The sequence below is a fragment of the Bombyx mori genome, chromosome 27, assembly GCF_030269925.1.
Source record: "Bombyx mori chromosome 27, ASM3026992v2".
Taxonomy (NCBI): Eukaryota; Metazoa; Arthropoda; class Insecta; order Lepidoptera; family Bombycidae; genus Bombyx; species Bombyx mori.
In genome coordinates, this window is record NC_085133.1 from 1,922,631 (window position 1) to 1,945,614 (window position 22,984).

The following is a 22,984-nucleotide window of genomic DNA, read 5'->3' on the forward strand; positions in this document are numbered from 1 at the left end:
TAAACGCGTTACTTCTTCAAATACTCATTATATTATTTTTAATTATTTTACAAATCGACGCTTGAAAGGCAAACGTGACTAAGAGACAATGCGTGAACTTTACAGTAGACTAATTTAAAGTTGAAATACATGAAAACAAAATTTATTTTAACGAATCTAGCTGTAGTAGAATCTAGCTAGTAGCTGTAGGATTGAAATTATTTTAATAGACCTAGAAATATATATTTTTTGCGCATCGAATATGGTTATTGCCTATCATTTATGTACAAGGTAGTTATTGTCGCTTAGTCATGTTTGCCTTTCAAGTGTCGAAATATAGAATTGAAATGCGCGTCCATCTTTTTTCTTCGTGTTATAATTTTTTAAATTTTGACAATTGGTGCCACTATTGCGTTTCCTGTTTTGTGATTGGTTCGTGCGATATGACGTCATCGTTGGCCAATCACAGCCATCAATGTATGACGCGACGTTGTTTCGTTAACAATCATACAGGCGGTTTGTCCTCGCGATGTAATGTGCGGGCCCGTAGCTTAATTTTCCATAAAAAGCATCTAACGACTTACATATGGGCCGTGTCCAGGGCGGGGGTCGACCGGGAGCAGCTTCGTCTCGGCGGGGGCGGGGGCGGGGTACACCATGCGGTCACCGCTGCGGTCCCTTACTGCAATGAAAGGTACAATTTGGCATCAGTGTCACGAGACAAACCCTTGCTGTGGGGAGATGTTTTATGGAACACGTTTTAATCGGTGGTTGAGCGTCTTCTGAGCCCAAGTAGGTACCTGTGCCGTGAAGCAGTACCGCGTTCCGGTATGCAGGGCGGGGCAATCGTTGTATTGTAAAACTGACATTTATAACTCATGTCTCAAGGTAGGTGGTGGCAATTACGCTGTCAATGTCTATGGGCTCCGGCGATCACTCCACCATCTAAGCCAAAACAATAAGTTTACTAAAATCAGTCGCGCTTAACATGTTTACTGCAAAGCTTCGTGAGCGACTATCACCTACTATGGTATGGGTGTATTCATTAACGGACTTTTGTGAGGCCAATTTTGAAGTGAAAACTTCTTTAGAATCGTTGTGATTTCAAACCGGATGCAACGGAAAAAACGACAGGTAAGAGACACAAATACAAAGAATGAGACAGAAATATACATACTATTTAATACAGCGCCATCTGTGAGATTTTTTAATACTAACGTGTATATGAAAGCTCTTGTAGTGAATTTTAATTTAGGATTATACGTGAAATTAAAATATTAATTCACAGAGGGCGCTACCTTACAATTATTTACTAATGACAAAATTTTACATATACTTAAGACGTTTAGGATAATTGTATTTTAATTTTGGAAGGTTTCACTTCTACCACGTGTGAATTGCACACATTTTGTTTTTTATTCTACCTATGCTGATAGCCTTGAGAGGTTATTTCAGCTTCTCCCTAACGTATAAGTGAGCTCACGGGGCTCAAACCGGGAGTGTTGCTAACACTGGCCCAAGCACGAGCAGTGCTTCGCAGAATCTACCACCCGATCGGAAACGCGACTGAGAAGATCCGGCGAGAAACTCAGTGAGCTGTGTCTATGGGTTAATTCGCTCGTCGAGCCCTTCATCACAAGCGACGGGTTCGATGAGGATGGTATAATGTCTCAGGCACACTATAAACAATTTTTGAGGCAAGATTGGACTTGCCTCAAAAATACCTCATACGCGGTGCCTGGAAGTCCCTCAAAAATCATCCCGCGGGCAGGGTGTTGAGTGTTGAGCTTACCGTCGGTGGTGGTGACCGTCCTGTACTCGCGTATCTGCGAGTTGCAGTGGGAGCAGTACTGGCAGCCGCCGGCGGGGGGGCAGGGGGGGCAGGGGGAGCACGTGGCCGGTACCGCGTTGACGCTACTACAACACAACAAGTAAATATACCCTTTTTATTTTATTGTTTACACGGGTGGACGAGCTTACAGCCCACCTAGTGTTAAGTGGTTACTGGAGCCCATAGACATTTACAACGGCTGCACCACCCTTCAAATCGAAACGCATTACTGCTTCACGGCAGAAATAGGCAGTATGGTGATACTTACTCGTGCGGGCTCACAAGACGTCCTATCACCAGTAATTACCACCAAAGGGTGGGGCAGTCGTTGTAACTATACTGAGACCTTGGAACTTATATCTCAAGGTGGGTAGTGCATTTACGTTGTAGATGTCTATGGACTCCAGTAACCACTTAACATCAAGTGGGCTGTGAACTCATCCACCCATCTAAGCAATAAAAAATAAAAAAACCTTCATCTCTCTCTCCTCTTTAGAAGTCGGTTTTCAATTCTTAATTTGAATTTAGAATGTTTACGCCCATAGTCAGAAACAACAGAAGTCTCACATCTCTCACTCAAGAATCTGTTTAAGCGATCTCAAGATTTGAACTCACGTTCGCACGTTGTCCGTGGAGCTGACGTAGGAGTGGTGGTGCTCCGCGGCGACCGGTATGGGCACGGTGGTCGGGTCCTGGTCGGCCGGGACTTCGTACGTGTAGGTCTTGACTGTAGTCGTCACCTTGTTCATGGGGGTGCTGCTGCGCGACAGCTGTGGACATGGTCTTTGTGAGAAGTTGCTCTTCTCTTATCTACTGTCGAACTTAGTTGCTGTTGTTCATTGAAGCATCATCAGTTTTTCCTATCTATGCTGATAACCTTGAGAGGCTGTGTCAGCATTACCCTAGCATGTAGGTGAGCTTTTGGGGCTCTAAGTAGCCCTAGCAAGAGCAGTGCTTCGCAGAGTCTATCACCGGATCGGAATCACCAAAAGAACAAAGAGAAAAGTCGAACAACAAAGAGAAAAAAGACAAAAGAAAAAAGAGAAGGAAGCATTGCTTTAAATTCCCACTTTGCTTTCTTACCAAACTTTCACTATTGTTTCTCCTTTTTTCTTTTTTTTTCCTACCTATGCTGATAGCCTTGAGAGGCTATTTCAGCCTCGCTCGCTGTAGGAGAGCTCACAGAGGTTAAACCGGAGTGTTACTAACACTGGCCCTAGCAAGAGCAGTACTTCACAGAATCTACCACCGGATCGGAAACGCGACCCACTGAGAAGATCCGGCGAGAAACTCAGTCGGCTGTGTCTGTAGGTTAATTTACACTCGGAGAGGTCGATGATCGGTGCTTGAGGTATCTAAAAGCACCGTTAATGGATCGGGAGGATCCGTAATGACGCATCGTCAGTGTCTTTCACAACTCACCGTGCCAGTGGCTGGCGGCTGGTGGCAATGGGTGCAGGTCGGGGCCGGCACTAGCTGCGGCACAGCGGCTGGGACTTGAGCCGGGATCACACGGGACTCTGGAAAATAACGTTAAAGATCGAACACGTGCAAACGAAACAAAAGAATTTTATTTGGAAGTTGGTATTCATCTCAATTCTCATATCGCTAACCCTTATGAATGATTGGCGGGTCCCTTCTTACGCACCCTTGAGATACCTAACCTATAGTCTACTTACACAAAGCCCAATGAACCATACTGACCGGTTTTTTCCTCTCTATAGACTTCTTGTCGTAGTGAGGAATGAGCGGGGACTGAGGCGACAGGGGGCGGGGGGCTCGACCCCCATGAGGAGCTCTCCAGCCGTTCTTCACGCTTCAGGGTCGAATATCCGCTTGACGGAGTAGGCTTCACTGGGGTTCTAGTAATCATAATTTAAATTTCACAGTTTTAATCAAATTTGGCCTTGGATGGAAAATAAACTAAAGTTTGGTCAATTGATGTAATATCGTTATTGCCTTTAATGTTCCGTTGGATAGTAATTTTACTGCGATGTAACTATTTATTGTAATGGGCCTGTTGTTTTAAAATAACTAAAATAAATAAAATAACAATGCAGTATTTCAAACGTGCAAGAGTATACAATAAGAGTGTGCAATATCTTTTTCGAGATTTTCGCTATTTTATCCCTTTATTCAACCAACTTTGTCGTCATCAATCGACGACCTACACATAGAACCGATAGTAAATCTAAAGGAAGCGTCAGAAAGATACTGTGAAAAAGCGAAGCGACACTATAGCCTCCATATCGTGATCGTCGCTAATGTGGCCACGAGCGGACTGATCAAAAGTAACTGATCAAAACTCACCCTCGTCTGTAGTCAAATGATGTGCTTTCGGCTGTATCTGAAGTGTACCCACCTGGAATCAGGATTAAGCTAAATAAGCAGATACAATGGCAGATCTTATTTAGAACAAGTGGCATCATTTGAGCCTCACAATAGTAAAACTGGTGAAATAGTTTTGTGCACACTCACTCTTGTATAGCTGTCGCTCTTGATCCTTTTGCAGGTCGTCGAGAAGAGAGTCCAGCTCTTCCACGTTTTGCGTCAGGTCTTTGGTCGTCTTCGAACTCTTCACCTTCGAATAGCCTAGAGGGCGAAGTTATTTTATAGTGGGATTAAACACCTTATTGCTTACCAAAAGCGCTCTCAGTCCACTTAGGGCTTACAACACTTTATTAAAGTGCAACTTTTATTACATCGTCTCAAACTTTTTCGTCTGTGTGTTGCAAGTCGCGTGACGGTCGGCCGCGGAGTAGGGATAAAGTGAAAGGCGCTCGTCAGGGCAACCAAGGCCAATACGGTAGCGCCTATAGTTCGCAGCAGCTGACCGTGTAGTGTACAGACTATTACTCATTTGTGCCAGTGCTTTTGTTTTTGTCAGTGTTTAATGTAAATGTTGTTTGTCAGAGTTAAATGTCTATAATGTGAAAAAAAGTTTCACTTTTACCGTGGTTTCATAAAACCACACAATCCTTTTTTATTTAGGATCTACTGGCTCGATGGTGCAGTGGTTAGCGGCCGTGACTAATGAGTCAAAGGGTCGTGGGTTCGATTCCCACGTCGAGCAAACATTCGTATGATGAAAGGGTTTATTGTTATAATGTATATTTTATTTCTTGAATATAAGCTCTCAGTTTATTAGAGGTGGCATTAAGAATGCTTACCAGGTGTAGAGCTGAGGCTGGACTCATAGTTGTAGGTGCGTGTTCCACAGGTCGGGGCCGGGAGCTCCCGCTCCTCCTTCTGGTAGTAGTAAGTGCTGCTTTCGGCTGTCTTCGGAGGGATGGTGAACTCCTGGAAATCGGACTGGACCCGTGAGATTTATTGTAAACTAGCTGACCCGGCAGACTTCGTAGTGCCTCAATCGATAAATAAACGACTTAAACTTTTGTATAAAATAAATTTAAAACAAACAAAAGGAATCCATCCTACGGGGATCCATCCTACACATCAATGGAAAAACAAAATTGTTATTTTTATTTAATTCCAAGCATTTTCATATTTATCTACGTTTTTTTTAACAATAAAATCATTTATTCTTACACTGTTTTTAATTCAAAATTATTAAAATTTATTTTCTACTTTTTAGTTGGATTTTCTATAGAAGCGTATTTTGTTAGTTTTTTTAAACTATTATTTATTTTTAATTTCTTAGTTGAATTTCAATTTTTACAACATATTTTTTTTCAATTATTTTTTTTAATATTGAATTGTCGTCGATCCTTAATAAGTATACCAAATTTCGAGTTAATCCGACGTTTTGAAGGGGGTCAAAATCATGTTCAAAGATTCCGTTACAAACATACATACGTCTGAAGCTAATAAAAGCGTATCAAAAAAAAACAGCTATTACCTCAACAGCCCTATAGTCCTTCCTGTCATACTTTCCGGCAGGAAGTGTCTCCTCCTTGTACTCGTAGTGGTACTCCCTTGTACCAGCCCCACCGCGCCCGAGCGAGTTCAGCTTACTGCCTTTCGGGAGTAGCTCGGACTTAATCATATCTACGGGAATACATGCTTGTTAGCAGTTCTGTCGTCATTATCGGCAGTTGGAAGATGATCCACGTCCCAATTGGATGGTAATTACGAAAATTTAATGGTTTGCGAGTTTGATATATATCACACGACGTTGTCTCTCCGTGTTATTCATCCGTGAACATGCTATAAGTTCTTTAGAAAAAAAAATAGTAACTATTTTCAGGATTTGAAAACTGGTGTATTGGGGCTTTCCCCTGACTTCGCTGCAAATACCATACCCGCTTATCCAGCGGACTACTATGACCAGATCCTCATCTACAATCCACGCGTGGGAGACCTAAGTTACCGAATATAATAAAATTGTACTTTAAAATAAGAATTATTTAGTTCAAATTACAAGCAGACAAGGTCTGTAATATTAGCGAAAAGATGTCATTCAGAAAAAATGAAAAACATTGCATTTTGGCGCCATAAAGAGTTGCTTGTGTCACTTCTATGGTGCCCCTCACTTGTCAACGTATTGAGAGTTCTATAGCAAGGGTTACCATGGCAACCGCGTTGCTCTTACGTATACGATGGTATAGGAAAAATTCGAGCCAGTACTAGATTCATTCGCAAAGCAGCTGCTCTTGAGTTATCAGGTCTTATTTGGAGGCGCTCGGGCAGCTGTTAGCAAATCCCACCTCTCATGCCTGAGCCTTTGCTCTCCCACCTGTTCTGGTTAAATTGGAAACGCCGTCAGGCCACCATTAATGCCTATTTCATAAAAAGGTGCGCGTGCAACTTGGTTCACGTGAAAGAAGTGAAACTTCTTTTGCGGTGTGTAGTATTGCGGTTTTCTTCATTTTTCATCCTTAAATCAAATGTCTCTTGTAACAGGGAATGCTGTGTATAAGAGAAATTCATTTGCTCGCTCTGTCCTTTTCCTCTCTCCACAGTCGAGTAGTTCGCGAGACCTAAATTATATCTTTTTCCTAAATTGTGTCTTTTCTCTCTAGCCGTAACGAATCTGTCGCGAGTTAAATTTTACTCTCAACGCGCCTAAAGAAGTTTCACTTCAAAAAGGAAAAAATCAATCATTATCCTGCCCTTCTCCCAGTCACCTGGGGTCGGCGCAACATGTTTTCTCCTTCCATACTCTTCTATCATATACCATTTCTTCGCTCACTCCCCTCCTACCCATATCGTCTTTCACACAATCCATCCATTTCTTCTTAGGTCTACCTCTTCCTCTGAATCCTTCCACATTCATAGTTAAAAAATAATATAAATAATAAAAATAATAATAATAAAAATCAATGTGGACAGGAAATATTTATACCCAATTGTTCTCCGGTGTACGGGACGGTGCCGCTTGATGAGAACTCCTTGTATTCTTTGTGTTTGCTGTACGATTTGGTGGCCATCTTGCAAGATTATCTGTAACAAGAGAAAAGAGATATTTTGTTTATGACGTAACAACAACAGTATTCGCCAAGATTGTTCTAAGCTGCGATTAAAATATTTAAAAGTTTGTAACGAGTAGGCGAGTAGGCGAGTACTCGCACACGATTAAAACCAGCTCCACAGCCTATGATCCCTTTGCTATATCACCTGACGTTTTGTACCGGCCAGTATTATTATCAAGTATTTTTTTGTTTCATTAAAGAAAAAACCTTTAGTATATAAGACCTTTAAAACTCTTTAGCTTAAAAAAAAACTTAGACGTATTCATTGTCATCTGTCATCTGTCTGTCATTCAATGAGGAGAGTAGTTCAGTTTTGTATTGCATGGTCGGATACTGTTTAAAATATTAATTTAAAAACAGATTAAGAGTTTTAAATGTTGTTTTTTTATTATATTACAGAAAAAACAATTAAGTCTTTTATTGTTCATTCCTTCTGGAGTATTTGATAACATTATATAATTTAAAATATGCTTTTGTTTACATTCATTCATTCAACTTGGAACAATCTAATCGAGCGCTATTAATGATAGAGTAGGCACACCGTTCGTTCCCGATGTGACACTAAATATAATGTAACAGCCACTATAGTATATAATATATACCAGGTACAGACACCATCGATACAAGATTATATCCGTATTTGGTAGGGAAACTCAATCCGGTGCCCGAGTGCGTAGGCCGAGCTTTTGTGACACAGTTCATATTACTCACAGTCGGTAAGTTTCGGTTCAATTCATTTATACAAATAATAAAATTGATACGCCTTTAAAATATTGGGATTGCTTATTCAACGAAAACTTATTATAAATAATTCGGTCGAATAATGAAATAATTTTATGAACGATCAAGATAGCTGTGCGACTTTCAAATGTCAATATCTACAATTGCGTTATATATCTTAGAATAAAATTACGAACCGTAATTAGTTATTTTATTATACATACATGTATAAATATATAATAGTGCTGTAATGTATTTTGGAATAGTGAAATTTTGATATTTGGTAAATGTAAAACAAAAAAAAAGTACGAATCCTTAAATAGGTGGACGAGCTCACGGTCCACATTTTTTATTTATTATTTATTGCTAAGATGGGTGGACGAGCTAACAACCCACCTGGTGTTAAGTGGTTACTGGAGCCCATAGACATCTACAACGTAAATGCGCCACCCACCTTGAGATATAAGTTCTAAGGTCTCAAGTATAGTTACAACGGCTGCCCCAACCTTCAAACCGAAACGCATTACTGCTTCACGGCAGAAATAGGCAGGGCGGTGGTACCTACCCGTGTGGACTCATAAGAGGTCCTACCAGCAGTATTAGATACTTATAGAAAATATGTAGGATCCAAGATGTATGTATTTTTGTAGCGTACAATTTTATTATCGTGCCACTTTAGTACAGTAATTGAACAGCGTAAAAGCGCCACCCACCTTGAGATATAAGTTCTAAGGTCTCAGTATAGTTACACCTGATGTTAAGTAATTGTTAAAACTAATAGATATCAACAACGTAAATGCCGCCACCCGACCTTGAGATATGAGTCCTCATGTCTCCATTATTACAGTACAACGGCATGTCCGATCCTTCAATCGAAATGCATTACTGCTTCATGATCAACGTTGGTAATTCTATCAGGTTGAGCTCGTGACGTCATTAATCGGTGCACGCGAAGAAGCCTCATAAGCTACCAACGATTAGGAAGGGGAGGAAAAATACAGTTTTTGCGGTCAAGGACGACTAAGATTTTATTTTATGTGTTAAGTATCTCCTAATTTTCGGTAATTTTTTTTATTTCACATATATAGAACCAACAGCCTATCTTGAAGTTTGCAAGTTTTATTTGGCATGAGTTTTCATATTCATAACACACGGACGCTATGCGCATGCGTTAGCTAAGCACCGATTTTTCGTCTTCTTCTTCTTCGTCGCTTTCTTCATTGCTGAAGGTCGTGTCTCTGAAACTTGACCGTGGCCTGTCTCGTGAGCTGTTTCGACCTCGTCCGGTCCTCAGCTTCTCGAATGGCGGTTTCGACTGGCAGACCAGTTAGGGTGGTTATTTGATCACACCAACAGCTAGGTAATCGGCCGCGGGGTCTCTTTCCTTTTACTTTGCCCGTCACAATCACTTTGTCCAAGTTATCAATAATAATTTTTCGTATAATGAACATATCAAAAACGGTAAAAGACGTTTTAATTGTGTTCGGAGTCCGCGAGAACCGAAAAAATACTCTATTAACATTGCACTACTGCTTATATTACAACACTGTGAGTCCTCATTGTATCTTACTCAAGGCGAAGCTACTAATGGAATCCTTTCCTTTCACATCCCTGACGTCGCGTCGTTTTTATAAATGTCATTATCACATGCTATTCATTAACAAGTATGTACAATGTATATTAACCCTTTTAGTGTTGAGCTTAATTTCATATATTTTGCAGAAAACTTCAAAGGATTATTGAAAAAAAAATGTCCGTGTGAAATTCACAGCAAAATAATTAATAAACAGTTATTTATCAATGTTATTAACTTACTAGCTTTTGCCCGCGACTTCGCCCGCGTGGAATAGTTACTTTGGCATAACGCTAAATACTATCCGCCTCTTCATTTACGTAGAAAGTGAAAATATTTTTGAATAATAGAATGTTAGGGAGCCATTTAAGGTACCAAAATCACGCTTTTTAACCGACTTCAAAAGAGGAAATTATCAATTCGAATATTTTTTTATCTATGTAAAAAATTATGACATAAAAAACGTTATAGTGAGCCAATCTTAACATATAGACATATGCTGTTCCGGACTTTTTTTTAGATCTTTTAAAGGGGAACAATTTTTTCATACATTATTTTAGCGAAACTTTAACCGTTTACGCAGCGCACGCAGCGGAAGCTCTCAAAAGAGAAAAAAAACCCGCTTTTGAAACATTCTTTATTGGTGCTCCGCTTGTATTGGTCTTAGCGTGATGTTATAGCCTATAAGCCTTTCTCGATAAATGGGCTATCTAACACTGAAAGAATTTTTCAAATCTGACCATTAATTCCTGAGATTAACACGTTCAAACAAACAAACTCTTCAGCTTTATAATATTAGTATAGAATAGATTAAAAAAGTTAAACATGCGCGCGTATAACACGCCCGTACAGGTCTATCTATACCTAATACCTATGTTATAATTAAACTGCGCAATAGTCAATTGTCAAACATGCGAACAATCACATGTATAGTTTTAGTAAAAAGTCTGTATACAGTTAATGGTCCAGAGGGACGCGGACTGAGCACTGGTCGTTTCTTGAAATTGTACATCCACGAGAGGTTTATTTACTCAAATAGTTGCGTGTCTTACTTAAGAAATGGAAAACACTTTTTGAAGAATTTTTAAATAAAAAATTTGATTCCTTTGTCATTTAATGCGTAAATTAAAAAAAAAAAGAACAAAATCTGTGACGTTTGAACAGCTGTCGCCCTTACGCGCCATATTTGGTTTTGCTTATATTTATGTCAAGGTTTTCGAAGTTGATTAAGTAGTTTTAAAGGCGACAATGTCTTTTTGACAGCAACAGAAGTATTTATACTATGGTATAATTTTTAAATCAATCTATTGAAACTAGGTGATGAAATGTTAAACAATTAAGTCGAAGCATCAATGGCCTAATGGATTAATTGTTCAGTGTATTCGTATGGAGTGAAGCTTTGCCGGGGTTCCAGTTTTGTAGATAGCTACCATTAAATCTAAATAAAACATAAAATAACACCCAGTAAATATGAAAAAACTTACACACTCTATTCAATTTATTTCTATCACGTTTTTATTCTACACAAGGCTAAAATTATCTAGTAAAAATATAATCTCTCCATAATTTCTTTTTTCTTTAAATAATGTTATTTATTCAACATTGATATGATTTTTCTTAAACAGTCATCAACTAATTTATCTTGGACTATAGGCTTCACAAATATCTTCCATCTTCATAACAATACAATTCGAAGAAATATATAAAAAATAGGGTAGAATCGACTGTTGTCAATCACAAGATTCACAAGTACTGTGAGATGCTTTTAAACTTTCGATAGTAGAACACAACGACTGGGAGATGTTTTTAAACTTTCGATAGCATATTTTTCATTAATTATCACACAAAAACCGTATATGAGATTTCAATTAAACAGATAATTTAATGAACTATTTGTAGATGTAAAAATATTTAAAGAACACTAAATAATTTGATGAGTTATTTACTAAAGTGCTGAATCGCGGTAATGACATTTTTGAATATTTGCGTATATATACAGAGAGTGAGTTAGTTTTGTCGAGGGTCAGTCGTCTCGGGGGAAGCCAGTGCGCGTCACACTGGTCTATCATGGCGCGCATTCAGATGTGCTCTTCAGTGAGTGGTCTACGTATGTAGTATATATGGCAGGTCGTCAGATCTGCGGGGCGTAGGAGAAATGGACCATCGAGTTCGACAATGTCTGGTATGAAAAAGTCGACCCTCTCTTTTTATTATTACGCTTTTATTAGCTCCAGACGTATGTATGTTTGTAACGGAATATTTGAACATGATTTTGACCCCCTTAAAAACGTCGGATTAACTCGAAATTTGGTATACTTATTAAGGATCGATGATAATTCGACTTTAAGAAAAAAATTGAAAAAATTGAAATTCAACTAAAAAAATGAAAAGTAAGTAATAATATGTAGTTTAAAAAAACTAACAAAATACGCTTTTATATAAAATCCAACTAAAAAATAGAAAATAAATTTTAATAAATTTGAATTAAAAATAGTGTAACAAAAATTAGTATCTTGATTAGGATCACTAATATTAAACAAAAACATTAACGGACTGCTTAGTTCGGCTTGCTATTAAAGAGAGGTTAAGATATTGTAATTACATTAATTTATTTATATGTATTTTACAAAAACTATGTCAAAACAAGTTCCTATTTGTACAAATCCTATAGACACATCCCACTGAGTTTCTCGCCGGATCTTCTCAGTGGGTCGCGTTTCCGATCCGGTGGTAGATTCTGCGAAGCACTGCTCTTGCTAGGGTCAGTGTTAGCAACTCTCCGGTTTGAGCCCCGTGAGCTCACCTACACACGTTAGGGTGAAGCTGAAATAGCCTCTCAAGGCTATCAGCATAGGTAGGAAAAAAAAAAAAAAAAAAACCAAAATCCTTTAGCAATTTTCGACATTTTTACGAAGATTCTGAATCGCGGTAATAACATTTTTCAATATTTGCGTATATATACAGAGAGTGAGTTAGTTTAATTGGGGTCAGTCGTCTCGGGGGAAGCCAGTGCGCGTCACACTGGTCTATCATGACGCGCCTTCAGATGTGCTCTTTACTGAGTGGTCTACTTATGTAGTATATATGGCAGGTCGTCAGATCTGCGGGTTGTGTAGGAGAAATCGACCCGTGAGCGCGGCAATGTCTGGTACGAAAAAATCGACCCTCATATATTTTTTTTAAAGCTTATTTTCTACTGACTGCGATTGTTGAATTAACGGATTGATATCGGAGGCTATGTTAATTCAAAATTCTAAGCTATGTAAATTAATTGTGTATTCTTTTTTTCATGTCGATGGGCTTTTGTTTATTTTGCACCAGATGAGCTGTGAGCTCCTTTGCCCATGTATGCGGTAAATAAATAAAATAAAGTCAATTTAATTTTAATAAAGACTATCCTTATTTTCTTCAGTTCGCATTCCTGCTACGCGGCTGATGGTGGACAGGATGATGTGTAGGAGCTCACAAAACACCCTTCCGAATAGTAAAGAGATGGATCGGTCATAAATATATTATAATTAAAACTACTTTCTTAGGTAGTAGTTTTTTTCCTCTACCAATTCACTGGTAGCCTAAGAGGCCCTTATTCCTGCTACGCCCGGACGAGTAGGTGAACTCACGGGCTCAACCTGAGAGAATTTGCTAACACTAGCCCTAGTAAGAGCAGTGCTTCGCAGAATCTACCAACGAATCGGAATCGCGACCTACTGAGAGGATCCGGCGAGAAACTCAGTGGGCCGTGGGTAGTAAGTATAATATAATTCCATAGCTAACAAATGAACCTTGATAAAATTATAGTAATAATAGTAATAAATAATAATAATAAATATTTACTAACAATCACGCCACGTTAACTGGTCCCGTGATAAGTTCGTAAAGAACTTGTGTTACAGGTACCAGATAACGGAAATAAATGTAAGATTATTATTATACACATACATATATTTAATATACATCCATAACCCTGGAAAAGACATTTATATTTATCATACAAATATCTTCCCTTGGCGGGATTCGAACCCGCGACCCCCTTGTGTAGTGACTATGTCACTTACCACTACACCAGACGGTCGTTACACAGTCGTTACGTCGGACAGTAAGTAGTTCATAAAATCACGAACGCTGTAAAGTATTCGACGTCTCAGAAATAATGTGACGACAATAAAAAACGCGGGCTTAAGCCGTTTAAAGTATGTAGTTTTAGTTCAGGTTATTTATTTCCATAATTATTTGGCACGGATATTTGAACACAATCGTAATATAAATTGACTAGCGACCCGCCCTCGCTTCGCATCGGAAACTGTAATTTATTATTGATTTCTCCACTATTTAATGAATGTTATTATACATATAAACCTTCCTCTGCAATCACTCTATCTATTAAAAAAAACCGCATCAAAATCCATTGCGTAGTTTTAAAGATTTAAGCATACATAGAGACAGACAGATATAGGGACAGAGAAAGCGACTTCGTTTTATACTATGTAGTGATGTCAAACACAACAGATAATGTGGGTGTCTGCCGAGAAAATATATCAGTAAAAAAAACAACTGAGGATGTTTCTATAATGGTCGTACGATTATTGGAATTGGAAAAGAAAACTGAATGTGGGTAGAATGAAAAAAATATCAAAATATCTGACATTCGTTCCGAAATGTGAACCAGACGAATTTCAAACATTTCCAGATGCATCATCAATTAAAACTTAACGTGTTATTGACGTTGACATTAGATCTAGACGCAATGACACATTATATGAAATATTAGACCAAAACACCACTAAAGAGGGATATGTAGAAACGAGAAATTTGTAATAAACCCGAATCGCGCTAATGGGAATTTCAGATTTCGTCACATATATAGAGCTGTATCGGATGATTCCTCCGGGGGTCAGTCGACTCGAGGTAAGGCAGTGGGCGGCGCGCTGCTCTAAGGCGCCGACTATCTAGATACTCCTCAAAGGGGTAGGACATACTTAGTATCTCAGCTGTAATCTCACAAACCCCGTTATATGCGTAATGCTAAGTCACCTACGAGATCGACGCGTCTCTAAGGCAGTTCTTGACACCCATACTTTTATATTTGGAATAACTTTTTTCCTACCTATTCTAGTAACTATTACTGGTGGTAGGACCTCTTGTGGGTCCGCGCGGGTGGGTACCACCACCCTGCCTATTTCTGCCGTGAAGTAGTAATGCGTTTCGGTTTGAAGGGTGGGGCAGCCGTTGTATACTCTATACTTGAGACCCTTAGAACTTATATCTCAAGGTGGGTGGCGCATTTACGTTGTGGATGTCTATGGGCTCCAGTAACCACTTAACACCAGGTGGGCTGTGAGCTCGTTCACCCATCTAAGCAATAAAAAAAAACCTTGAGGGGGTTATTCTAGATTCACCGAACTAATAGGTGAGCTCACGGGGCTCAAACCTGACGTCATTGTTAATACTAACGGAGCAGTGCTTAGCAGAATCTACCGCCTGATCGGAAACGCGACCCACTGAGAAGATCCGGCGAAAAACTTGTATACTTGATATATTTACAGTACCATACAATTTTTATCCGGAACGTATTACAACTTCCCGGCTGTAATAGGCAGGGTGGTGGCACTTACCCATGTGACCCCACAAGACGCCCTATCACCATTAAATACCTGGTTTTTATACTTGTCATTTTTATGCTCAATCCGGGACTGGCATTGGTCAGTTTTACCTATTGTTATTTGTTTCTTGTTTTGTTTTTTAATGTGTTGTTTTGTTTTTAATGTGTTTGTATATTGTGTTTGTATATTGTGTTTGTATATTGTATATTGTGTTTGAAGACCACGAACCTCATTAATACGCATATCTCATTATAATTCGGATAATTTAAATGCTTTTACTAGTTTTAGTTATATGTTTTTAATGACGCACAGAAATTAACAGGGTCATCGATCACCTATGGACTTCGAAGCCACTACACGATTAACAATCGTAGAAATGAATTCCTTTTTTATTTTAGAGATGGTTGAACAAGCTGAGTTCCTTCTGGTGTTAGCGGCTGTCGAAGACATCGCACTGAACCCCGCCATCCGTCCCGAGACACGAGGCTTTACTCTCGATTGTATTGTAGGTCTGGAAAATCGACATGAGGCTTTATAATGTATGAGCTTTTCTCGATTATATTGTATGTCTGGAAAATCGACATGAGGCTTTATAATGTATGAGCTTTTCTCGATTATATTGTATATCTGGAAAATCGACATGAGGCTTTATAATGTATGAGATTTTCTCGATTATATTGTATGTCTGGAAAATCGACATGAGGCTTTATAATGTATGAGATTTTCTCGATTATGTTGTAGGTCTGGAAAATCGACATGAGGCTTTATAATGTATGAGCTTTTCTCGATTATATTGTATGTCTGGAAAATCGACATGAGGCTTTATAATGTATGAGATTTTCTCGATTATATTGTATGTCTGGAAAATCGACATGAGGCTTTATAATGTATGAGATTTTCTCGATTATGTTGTAGGTCTGGGAAATCCGTACGACATTACTGTTTTGTGACGAAATACCTAGCAAGTTTCGGTTGTAGATCGCAGTACGCTGATGAAAACAGGTAGAGAACGCAAAATTTTTTGGTAAATCTGTTAATCTCTTTTTACGATCTATTCTAGGCCGAAAGGTGACAGCCAAAATATTTTCACATCCCCGTTCAACCGCAATAGCCCTTTAGGAATTTCCGAAGACTAATTAATTAAAAAAAGAGTCACGCCAATTAAATCGATGGCACTAATCAAACTGTAATGACAAACTGTCAGACATGATCCATACAGGGAACAGTCATGAGATTACTAAGCTGCTTACAATAAAATCACGCTTCGTTCTGTTTCGACGCGGTCTGAATATGAAACTCCCGGAAAGGATGACATGTGCATAGTCGGTACAAGTCTGGACGCTGAATTGAGCGCATCTCAATCCGAGTACGATGTGACGAGGCCTGAAACATCAACCCTTTCAACCAATTTCTATTCTCACGCCTTTACTGTGCACGCGGTCAGACTGTGGAATTCGTGGCCGGCTGACATCCGAGTTTGCAAGTCTGTTTCTGTTTTTAAATACAAGGTCAAACAATTCTATCTCTCAACAACCGAATGATCATTGTTCTATACTCTTCGTATATACTGTGTTACTTATAATATTTTGTATTCAAGTTTAACAATATTTGCTATGTGTATGTGCATTACTATAATTCTCATGTTGTATTTGTTATTTTAGCTGTTCTACACTCATCACTTTTAATTATTAATGTCATAATCCTCTCGCAGGTCTACTGGAAGAGATTTCTTAATGAAATAAGAAGGGCCTTTGTACATTATTTTCCTATTACTCTGTACTATGTCTTCTTTTTTGTGTGTACATAAATAAATAAAATAAATAAATACACCCTACTTTTATGGTATAAGCGGAAATCGGCGGAAATTTCCAACCGATCGAAACCTAATGTGATGTTAATAATAGTGCACTTACGTATCGACATGTGGGAATAGTGAATGTCCCTATAATGTTGTGCTATAAAATTAGCGGTTTAAGCGGGGTAGCGGTTTTTAACTAGTTAATCTATGGTTATATATGGACTCCGGTAAATAACGAAAACGATGTAGACTTGGCCAGTACAATAGTCGGTTAATTTCAGTAAGATGGATACTGAGAGACATCAGGCTGAAGGATCGAGTTGCTGTAACATTAAATCAAGGGGACTGTTACTGTTATCCTGCAAGATCTTGTAAGCTTTTTTTTCTTTTCTTGAATACCTATTTTCGATCTCGTATACCCGATTTATATTATTGCAGTGTGTGTTACAAAAGTTTGTACTCTGGCCATTGTCCGCTCTGAATTACGACCTGCTAAACGTGGCGGGAATCAGCTAGATGCGGACAGCGCACGTCCAACTACGGGGAGACTTGTGTCCCCCTTGGACGTATGTGGGCTGATGATCATTTGTAACTATTATTGAGGAACCATGATAAACTATTTTTCCGATTTAATAAGATAAAGGAATAACAAAGCCCACCAAAATTACGTCACAACTAAATCGTGGTTTGGGCCAGTCGTTACAACAGGATTGAGACTTTTGTCTCGTGTTTCAAACCAGTGTAGTCAGCATTCTCATTGCGATATCTGTGGGCTCTGATCGTTTATTTAATACCAGATGACCAGACGATGCCAGACGCAATATGCTTGTAAAATGATAGACAACAAACTTCACTACAAATAGCCTGTCAGTTATGAAACCTTTTGAACCGGGAGCCACTAACCCTGTTCTATTTTCGTCCACAACTAACCGAATTATGTAAACATAGTTAATTAACACGGTATAGCTGTACACGAATTTGGACTTTACATTTAGTTGACTTAGAGGCGATTTTCTAAATTATGTGACGAAAAGAAAATTTTTATTCCTTTGATCAAATATAAGGTTAGTAATATTCGTTTGTTAATTAGCTGTTATTTTTTTAATTAAGATCAAAAGGTAAACAAACATTACTTCCAAGATACTGTTTTCATATACTCTTTGCTTTTTTTCGATTCAATAAAGTAATTATTTATGATTTTCTACACCGTTTTGAAGAGTATGACAGCTGGTCTGAAAAACAATGGAGGCTTCGATCTGAGGATGAGTAGCGGTTATGAGGTTGTCATGTGTATGGGCTTTGATAACCAGACAGATAACCGTGAGCTCAGCTATAGCAATTAAAGAGTATTTGAATAAACTTCCTTTTTTCACACTTTATAATTGAACACATTATTGCATAGCGACAGAGATAGACAGGATTATATCTACCCGTTCGGGCTCACAATAAATAATACAACTACACAACAACAGTGGGGAGTGCTCTGGCTCTGAGGAATTGTTCGAGATGATACCATCATCTCGTTTTTACCATCGCACCGCCCGCCACCGAAGTAGAGTTCATCCATACTACCTGGAGCCACTGCGTACATCCACAGTGCGGTTCTAGAGATCTTTTTTTCCTTGAACTCCCATTTATATTATATTTATATGATATTTCCCGAGAGCATGTCCTTCTTCAAACGAGGCTTGGGTCTGTCCCCGGCTTTGTTGAAGTCCATGGGCGACGGTTAACGCTAAAGATGATCCCCTCATCTCCTTTTTATCATCGCACCTCCCGCTATCGGAGCAGAGCTCATCCATATTATCTGGAACCGCTGCGTTCATCCGCAGTGCTTTTCCACAGGTCTTTTTTGCCACGTACCATCCGGCTAAGGAATGAGCTCCCCTCCACGGTGTTTCCCGAGCGCTATGACATGTCCTTCTTCAAACGTGGCTTGTGGAGAGTATTAAGCGGTATGCAGCGGCTCGGTTCTGCCCCTGGCATTGCTGAAGTCCATGGGCGACGATAACCACTCACCATCAGGTGGGCCGTGTTCTCGTCTGCCTACAAGGGCAATAAAAAAAATACATCATTGTGCTTAGTGCGAGTTTTTTTAACTTCTCGATCGCGTGAAAGTTAACTCAAATTTGTATGAAATAGGAACAGCGCCCCTAGTGTCAAAAAAACAGATGAGCCGGTTGCCCGTCTAAGAAAAAAAAGATGGCCATACTAGCAATTTGATGTATTATATTTGACAGTTACAAAAGTGAAAACTCGATATCTATTTCTATTTATATTTAAACAACGGTGTTTATATCAACAAACTAGATTTGGTCATCTTTTATTCATTATATCCTAGAAAAAATCTTGACAAATATTCCAACTTCTTCGAAGCTATAACTTTATTCAATAAATGTAATCCTATGTATTTCCACATCAAAATGTTCTCTTCATACGAGGAATTGTTACATTCCTCTTAGGAGAATTTAAATCTATAGCGAAATCTCGCGCAGCTTTAAAACAAAAACTCAAAGGGCAAGTCGTGGAGATATCTATGGCGGTGACAAAGACTTTAAGACTTTAACAGCCTCGGAAATGATCAATCAAATATTTAAACACTGAACTTAAAATGTCATGAGACGAAGCCCAATTGAACGAGACATTTCGTAATCAATGGAGGCGTTAACTTGTCACCCACGAAGTTAGTTTTGGGCGCGAATTGGAATGTCGGAATGTTTTTTTTTTTCGCTTCGGTTGTAGAATAAACCTGATTACCTTAATGCCTTAGAGGTGCTTGGGCGAGTCAAGGATTCAAGTAGGTTGCAAGTCAATACGAGAGAATATGAAAGTCTGCTTACATCTTCCGCGAATAGTAGGACAAACAATGGTATTGTGTCTTTAATCTATGGTCTTGAACTTACCACAGATCTTGTAAAATTTTATCTTATCTGTTGCATTATTCTAGGCTTGGACAAACATTTTCTCGGAACTTATACAACCTTATGTAATCAATCTGTTATGTTGTTTTGTAAGGTCTTTATGAATTTGTGTAACATAACTAATTAGCATACGAAACATTTTAATGAGCTTAAGTGGAAAGACCGCTTCAAATATTTAGTAAACATAAGTTTTTATGAACGATAGCAACTCACTAAAATCTCGAAATTAAGACCCATAGTTATTTTGATTATTTGAATGAAAACCAGGAACGTGTTTAATAAAACCAAAACCTTTTTTAACCCGATGCGCAAAGTGACGCCATTTCTTCTTCGAAACAAAAATAATAAAAAAATACTCTCCGAAATAGCAGATTCAAATCGCTAAAGCAAGACAGTTGCGTAAATTGACAAGAGTGAAAGGGAGGGAGACATGTGGCAAAGAAATAAAAGGCAAACAAGTTAAGATGATGTCATAAGTCGAATAGCGGTCAAGGGTACAGATAACTTTAGCGTTCTGCCGATAACATTGACTGCAAGAACAGTCTTTGTCAAAATTTCTTAGCAGCAATCACGTCATATTCTAATGCTTGTTTCTTCTTCACTCACGTCTTGTCGGCTATGTTGTCTGGTTTCATGACATCGGCGTTGTTGCTTTGATACTTGCCAGTTTTCCAGGCCTTGCTAATAGAAACATATTTTTTTTTTATTGCTTAGATGGGTGGACGACCTCACAGCCGACCTGGTGTTAAGTGGTTACTGGAGCCCATAGACATTTACAACGCAAATGCTCCACCCACCTTGAGATATAAGTTCTAAGGTCTCTGTATAGTTACAACGGCTGCCCCACCCTTCAAAGCCGAAACGCATTACTGCTTCACGGCAGAAATAGGCGGGGTGGTGGTACCTACCCGTGCGAAATCACATGAGGTCCTACCACCAGTAATTACGCTGATATTGATTTTTATTACACGATGTTATTCCTTCACCGTGGAAGCCGATCGTGAACATTTGTTAAGTACATATTTCATTAGAAAAATTGGTAGCCGCCTGCGGGATTCGAACACCGGTGCATCGCTACATACGAATGCACCGGACGTCTTATCCTTTAGGCCACGACGACTTCGAATATAATGCTCTCATAAGTCTATCAGCCGTTAGACGTTCACGCATCTATCACGGCTGTGTCAGCGCGAATACAGCTTCTAAGATATGAGAATAGCTTTGAGACACGCAATCGAAGCCACGGTAATTATGATCGATCTTTTTATTTTTGTATTGCGAAGTTACTGAGTATAAACCGCTTAGAAAATATTAATATACCGATGCCTTTTGTATACTGATGATCGGAGCTATGGAATAAAGTAGATGCGAATAATGATTCATGACGTCATCTCTGGTATAGTGCAGGTGTGTTAGACAGAGAGAGAGAGAGAGAGAGGAAGACACTAACTAAGAACTCTTCCTGATTACTTCTGGTCACTTCCTGACTACACTATTTTACAAAAAAAAACCTTAATAGATTCACAAAAAGGTTTTTTCTTTTAATTGTATGTGCCTATATTAAGCATTTCTGCTGCATTGGATAAACTCCTATGCTATCCAGTAGATACATAACTAGCATCTTTACGGCACAACTCGACAGCACAGCGGTACCCATTCAGAATCTCCAGTCTGCGGTTCAAAAGTATCAATTCCAAATCTCAATTCACCGTCCAGGATCATTCGTATGTATATAGGTATATACATATTTGAAGGGTGGGCCAGCCGTTGTAAGTATACTTGAGTCCTTAGAACTTAATCTCAAGGCGTGTGGCGCATTCACGTTGTAGATGTCTATGGGCTCCAGTAAGCACTTAACACCAGGTGGACTGTGAGCTCGTCCACACATCTAAGCAATAAAAAAAAATACACTTGTCAAGAATATTGAAGTTTGTTTACATTGTCTTTGGCTAATCGCTATTACGTATTTAGCAGAGCCTTCGTCTTGCGAATTCGTCAAGTAGTTTAATCTTACCTGATAAGTAGGCTATTGAACTCACGATACATTCAGATTTTGAACTTATATCGTTGCTGTTTCTGTAACATCATAGCCGAAGTTTTTTATTTTTATTTATTGCTTAGATGGGTGGACGAGCTCACAGCCCACCTGGTGTTACGTGGTTACTGGAGCCCATAGACATCTACAACGTAAATGCGCCACCCATCTTGAGTTATAAGTTCTAAGGTCTCAAGTAGTTACAACGGCTGCCCCGCCCTTCAAACCGAAACGCGTTACTGCTTCACGGCAGAAATAGGCAGGGTGGTGGTACCTACCCGCGCGGACTCACAAGAAGTCCTACCACCAGAAGATATACAAAATCTATGATACTTGTTAACAGAGAGCTTTTACAAACGCTTTGCTGTTTTCAACTTTTTTGTTGGGCCGTCTACACGAGTCGATGGTATCCTGATTATCATTTTAACGTTTCTGTCTACCCGTGAAGCGTCATTTAATTAAAACACTGAGGTCATTGATCGATATTCACACATGCGAACACTGGCCCCTTTCTTTGCTAATGAGTTAGTCATACTGAGAAGTGTACACAATGTGAATCTTTTTTGAGATGTAAGATCCTGTAAATTATGGTCCGGCAAGGTTCGATCGAAATGAGGTTCTTATATAATTAGTCATAATTATTGATCGCAGTGAGACACATTCTACTATAATATAGGTGCATTAAGGAAACATAGCAAAACACAATAAAATGTGATCCTTACATCTTTTGCGTCTATGAACATCTAAATTTTCGTATAAATTTTTATATCAATAAAATCTGAATGATAGAACGAATAATAGATTAACTAAAAGAATCACCAAAAGAACCAATAGAAAAGTCGAACAATAAAGAGAAAAAAGAGAAGAAAACTGCTTTCTTACCAAACTTTCACTATTTTTTCTCCCTTTTTTTCCCTACCCATGCTGATAGCCTTGAGAGGTCAGCTTCAGCTTCGCCCTAACATGTAGGAGAGCTCACGGGGCTCAAACCGGAGTATTGCTAACACTGGCCTTAACAAGAGCAGTGCATCGCAGAATCTACCACCGGATCGGAAACGCGACTGAGAAGAGAGCGAGAAACTCAGTGGGCTGTGT

General features: G+C 38.9%; 1 protein-coding gene across 3 annotated transcripts in view; it reads right to left on the reverse strand.

The window, feature by feature from the left end:
* LOC101738114 (mucin-2) overlaps window positions 1–22,984 on the reverse strand; it is a 50,223-nt gene that overhangs the window by 6,983 nt on the left and 20,256 nt on the right. For 2 of the 3 annotated variants that reach the window (XM_021346225.3, XM_004923549.5), the window contains exons 2-11: window positions 7,116–7,213; window positions 5,670–5,818; window positions 4,981–5,110; window positions 4,289–4,402; window positions 4,121–4,172; window positions 3,515–3,672; window positions 3,233–3,330; window positions 2,426–2,580; window positions 1,772–1,896; window positions 564–661 (exon numbers count right to left, since the gene is read on the reverse strand). In XM_021346225.3, coding sequence (XP_021201900.1) covers window positions 564–661; window positions 1,772–1,896; window positions 2,426–2,580; window positions 3,233–3,330; window positions 3,515–3,672; window positions 4,121–4,172; window positions 4,289–4,402; window positions 4,981–5,110; window positions 5,670–5,818; window positions 7,116–7,200 — 1,164 coding nt within the window. In that variant the 5' untranslated portion in view covers window positions 7,201–7,213. The remainder of the gene's footprint in view (window positions 1–563; window positions 662–1,771; window positions 1,897–2,425; window positions 2,581–3,232; window positions 3,331–3,514; window positions 3,673–4,120; window positions 4,173–4,288; window positions 4,403–4,980; window positions 5,111–5,669; window positions 5,819–7,115; window positions 7,214–22,984) is intronic. The other variant, XM_012697872.4, reaches the window with a different exon arrangement.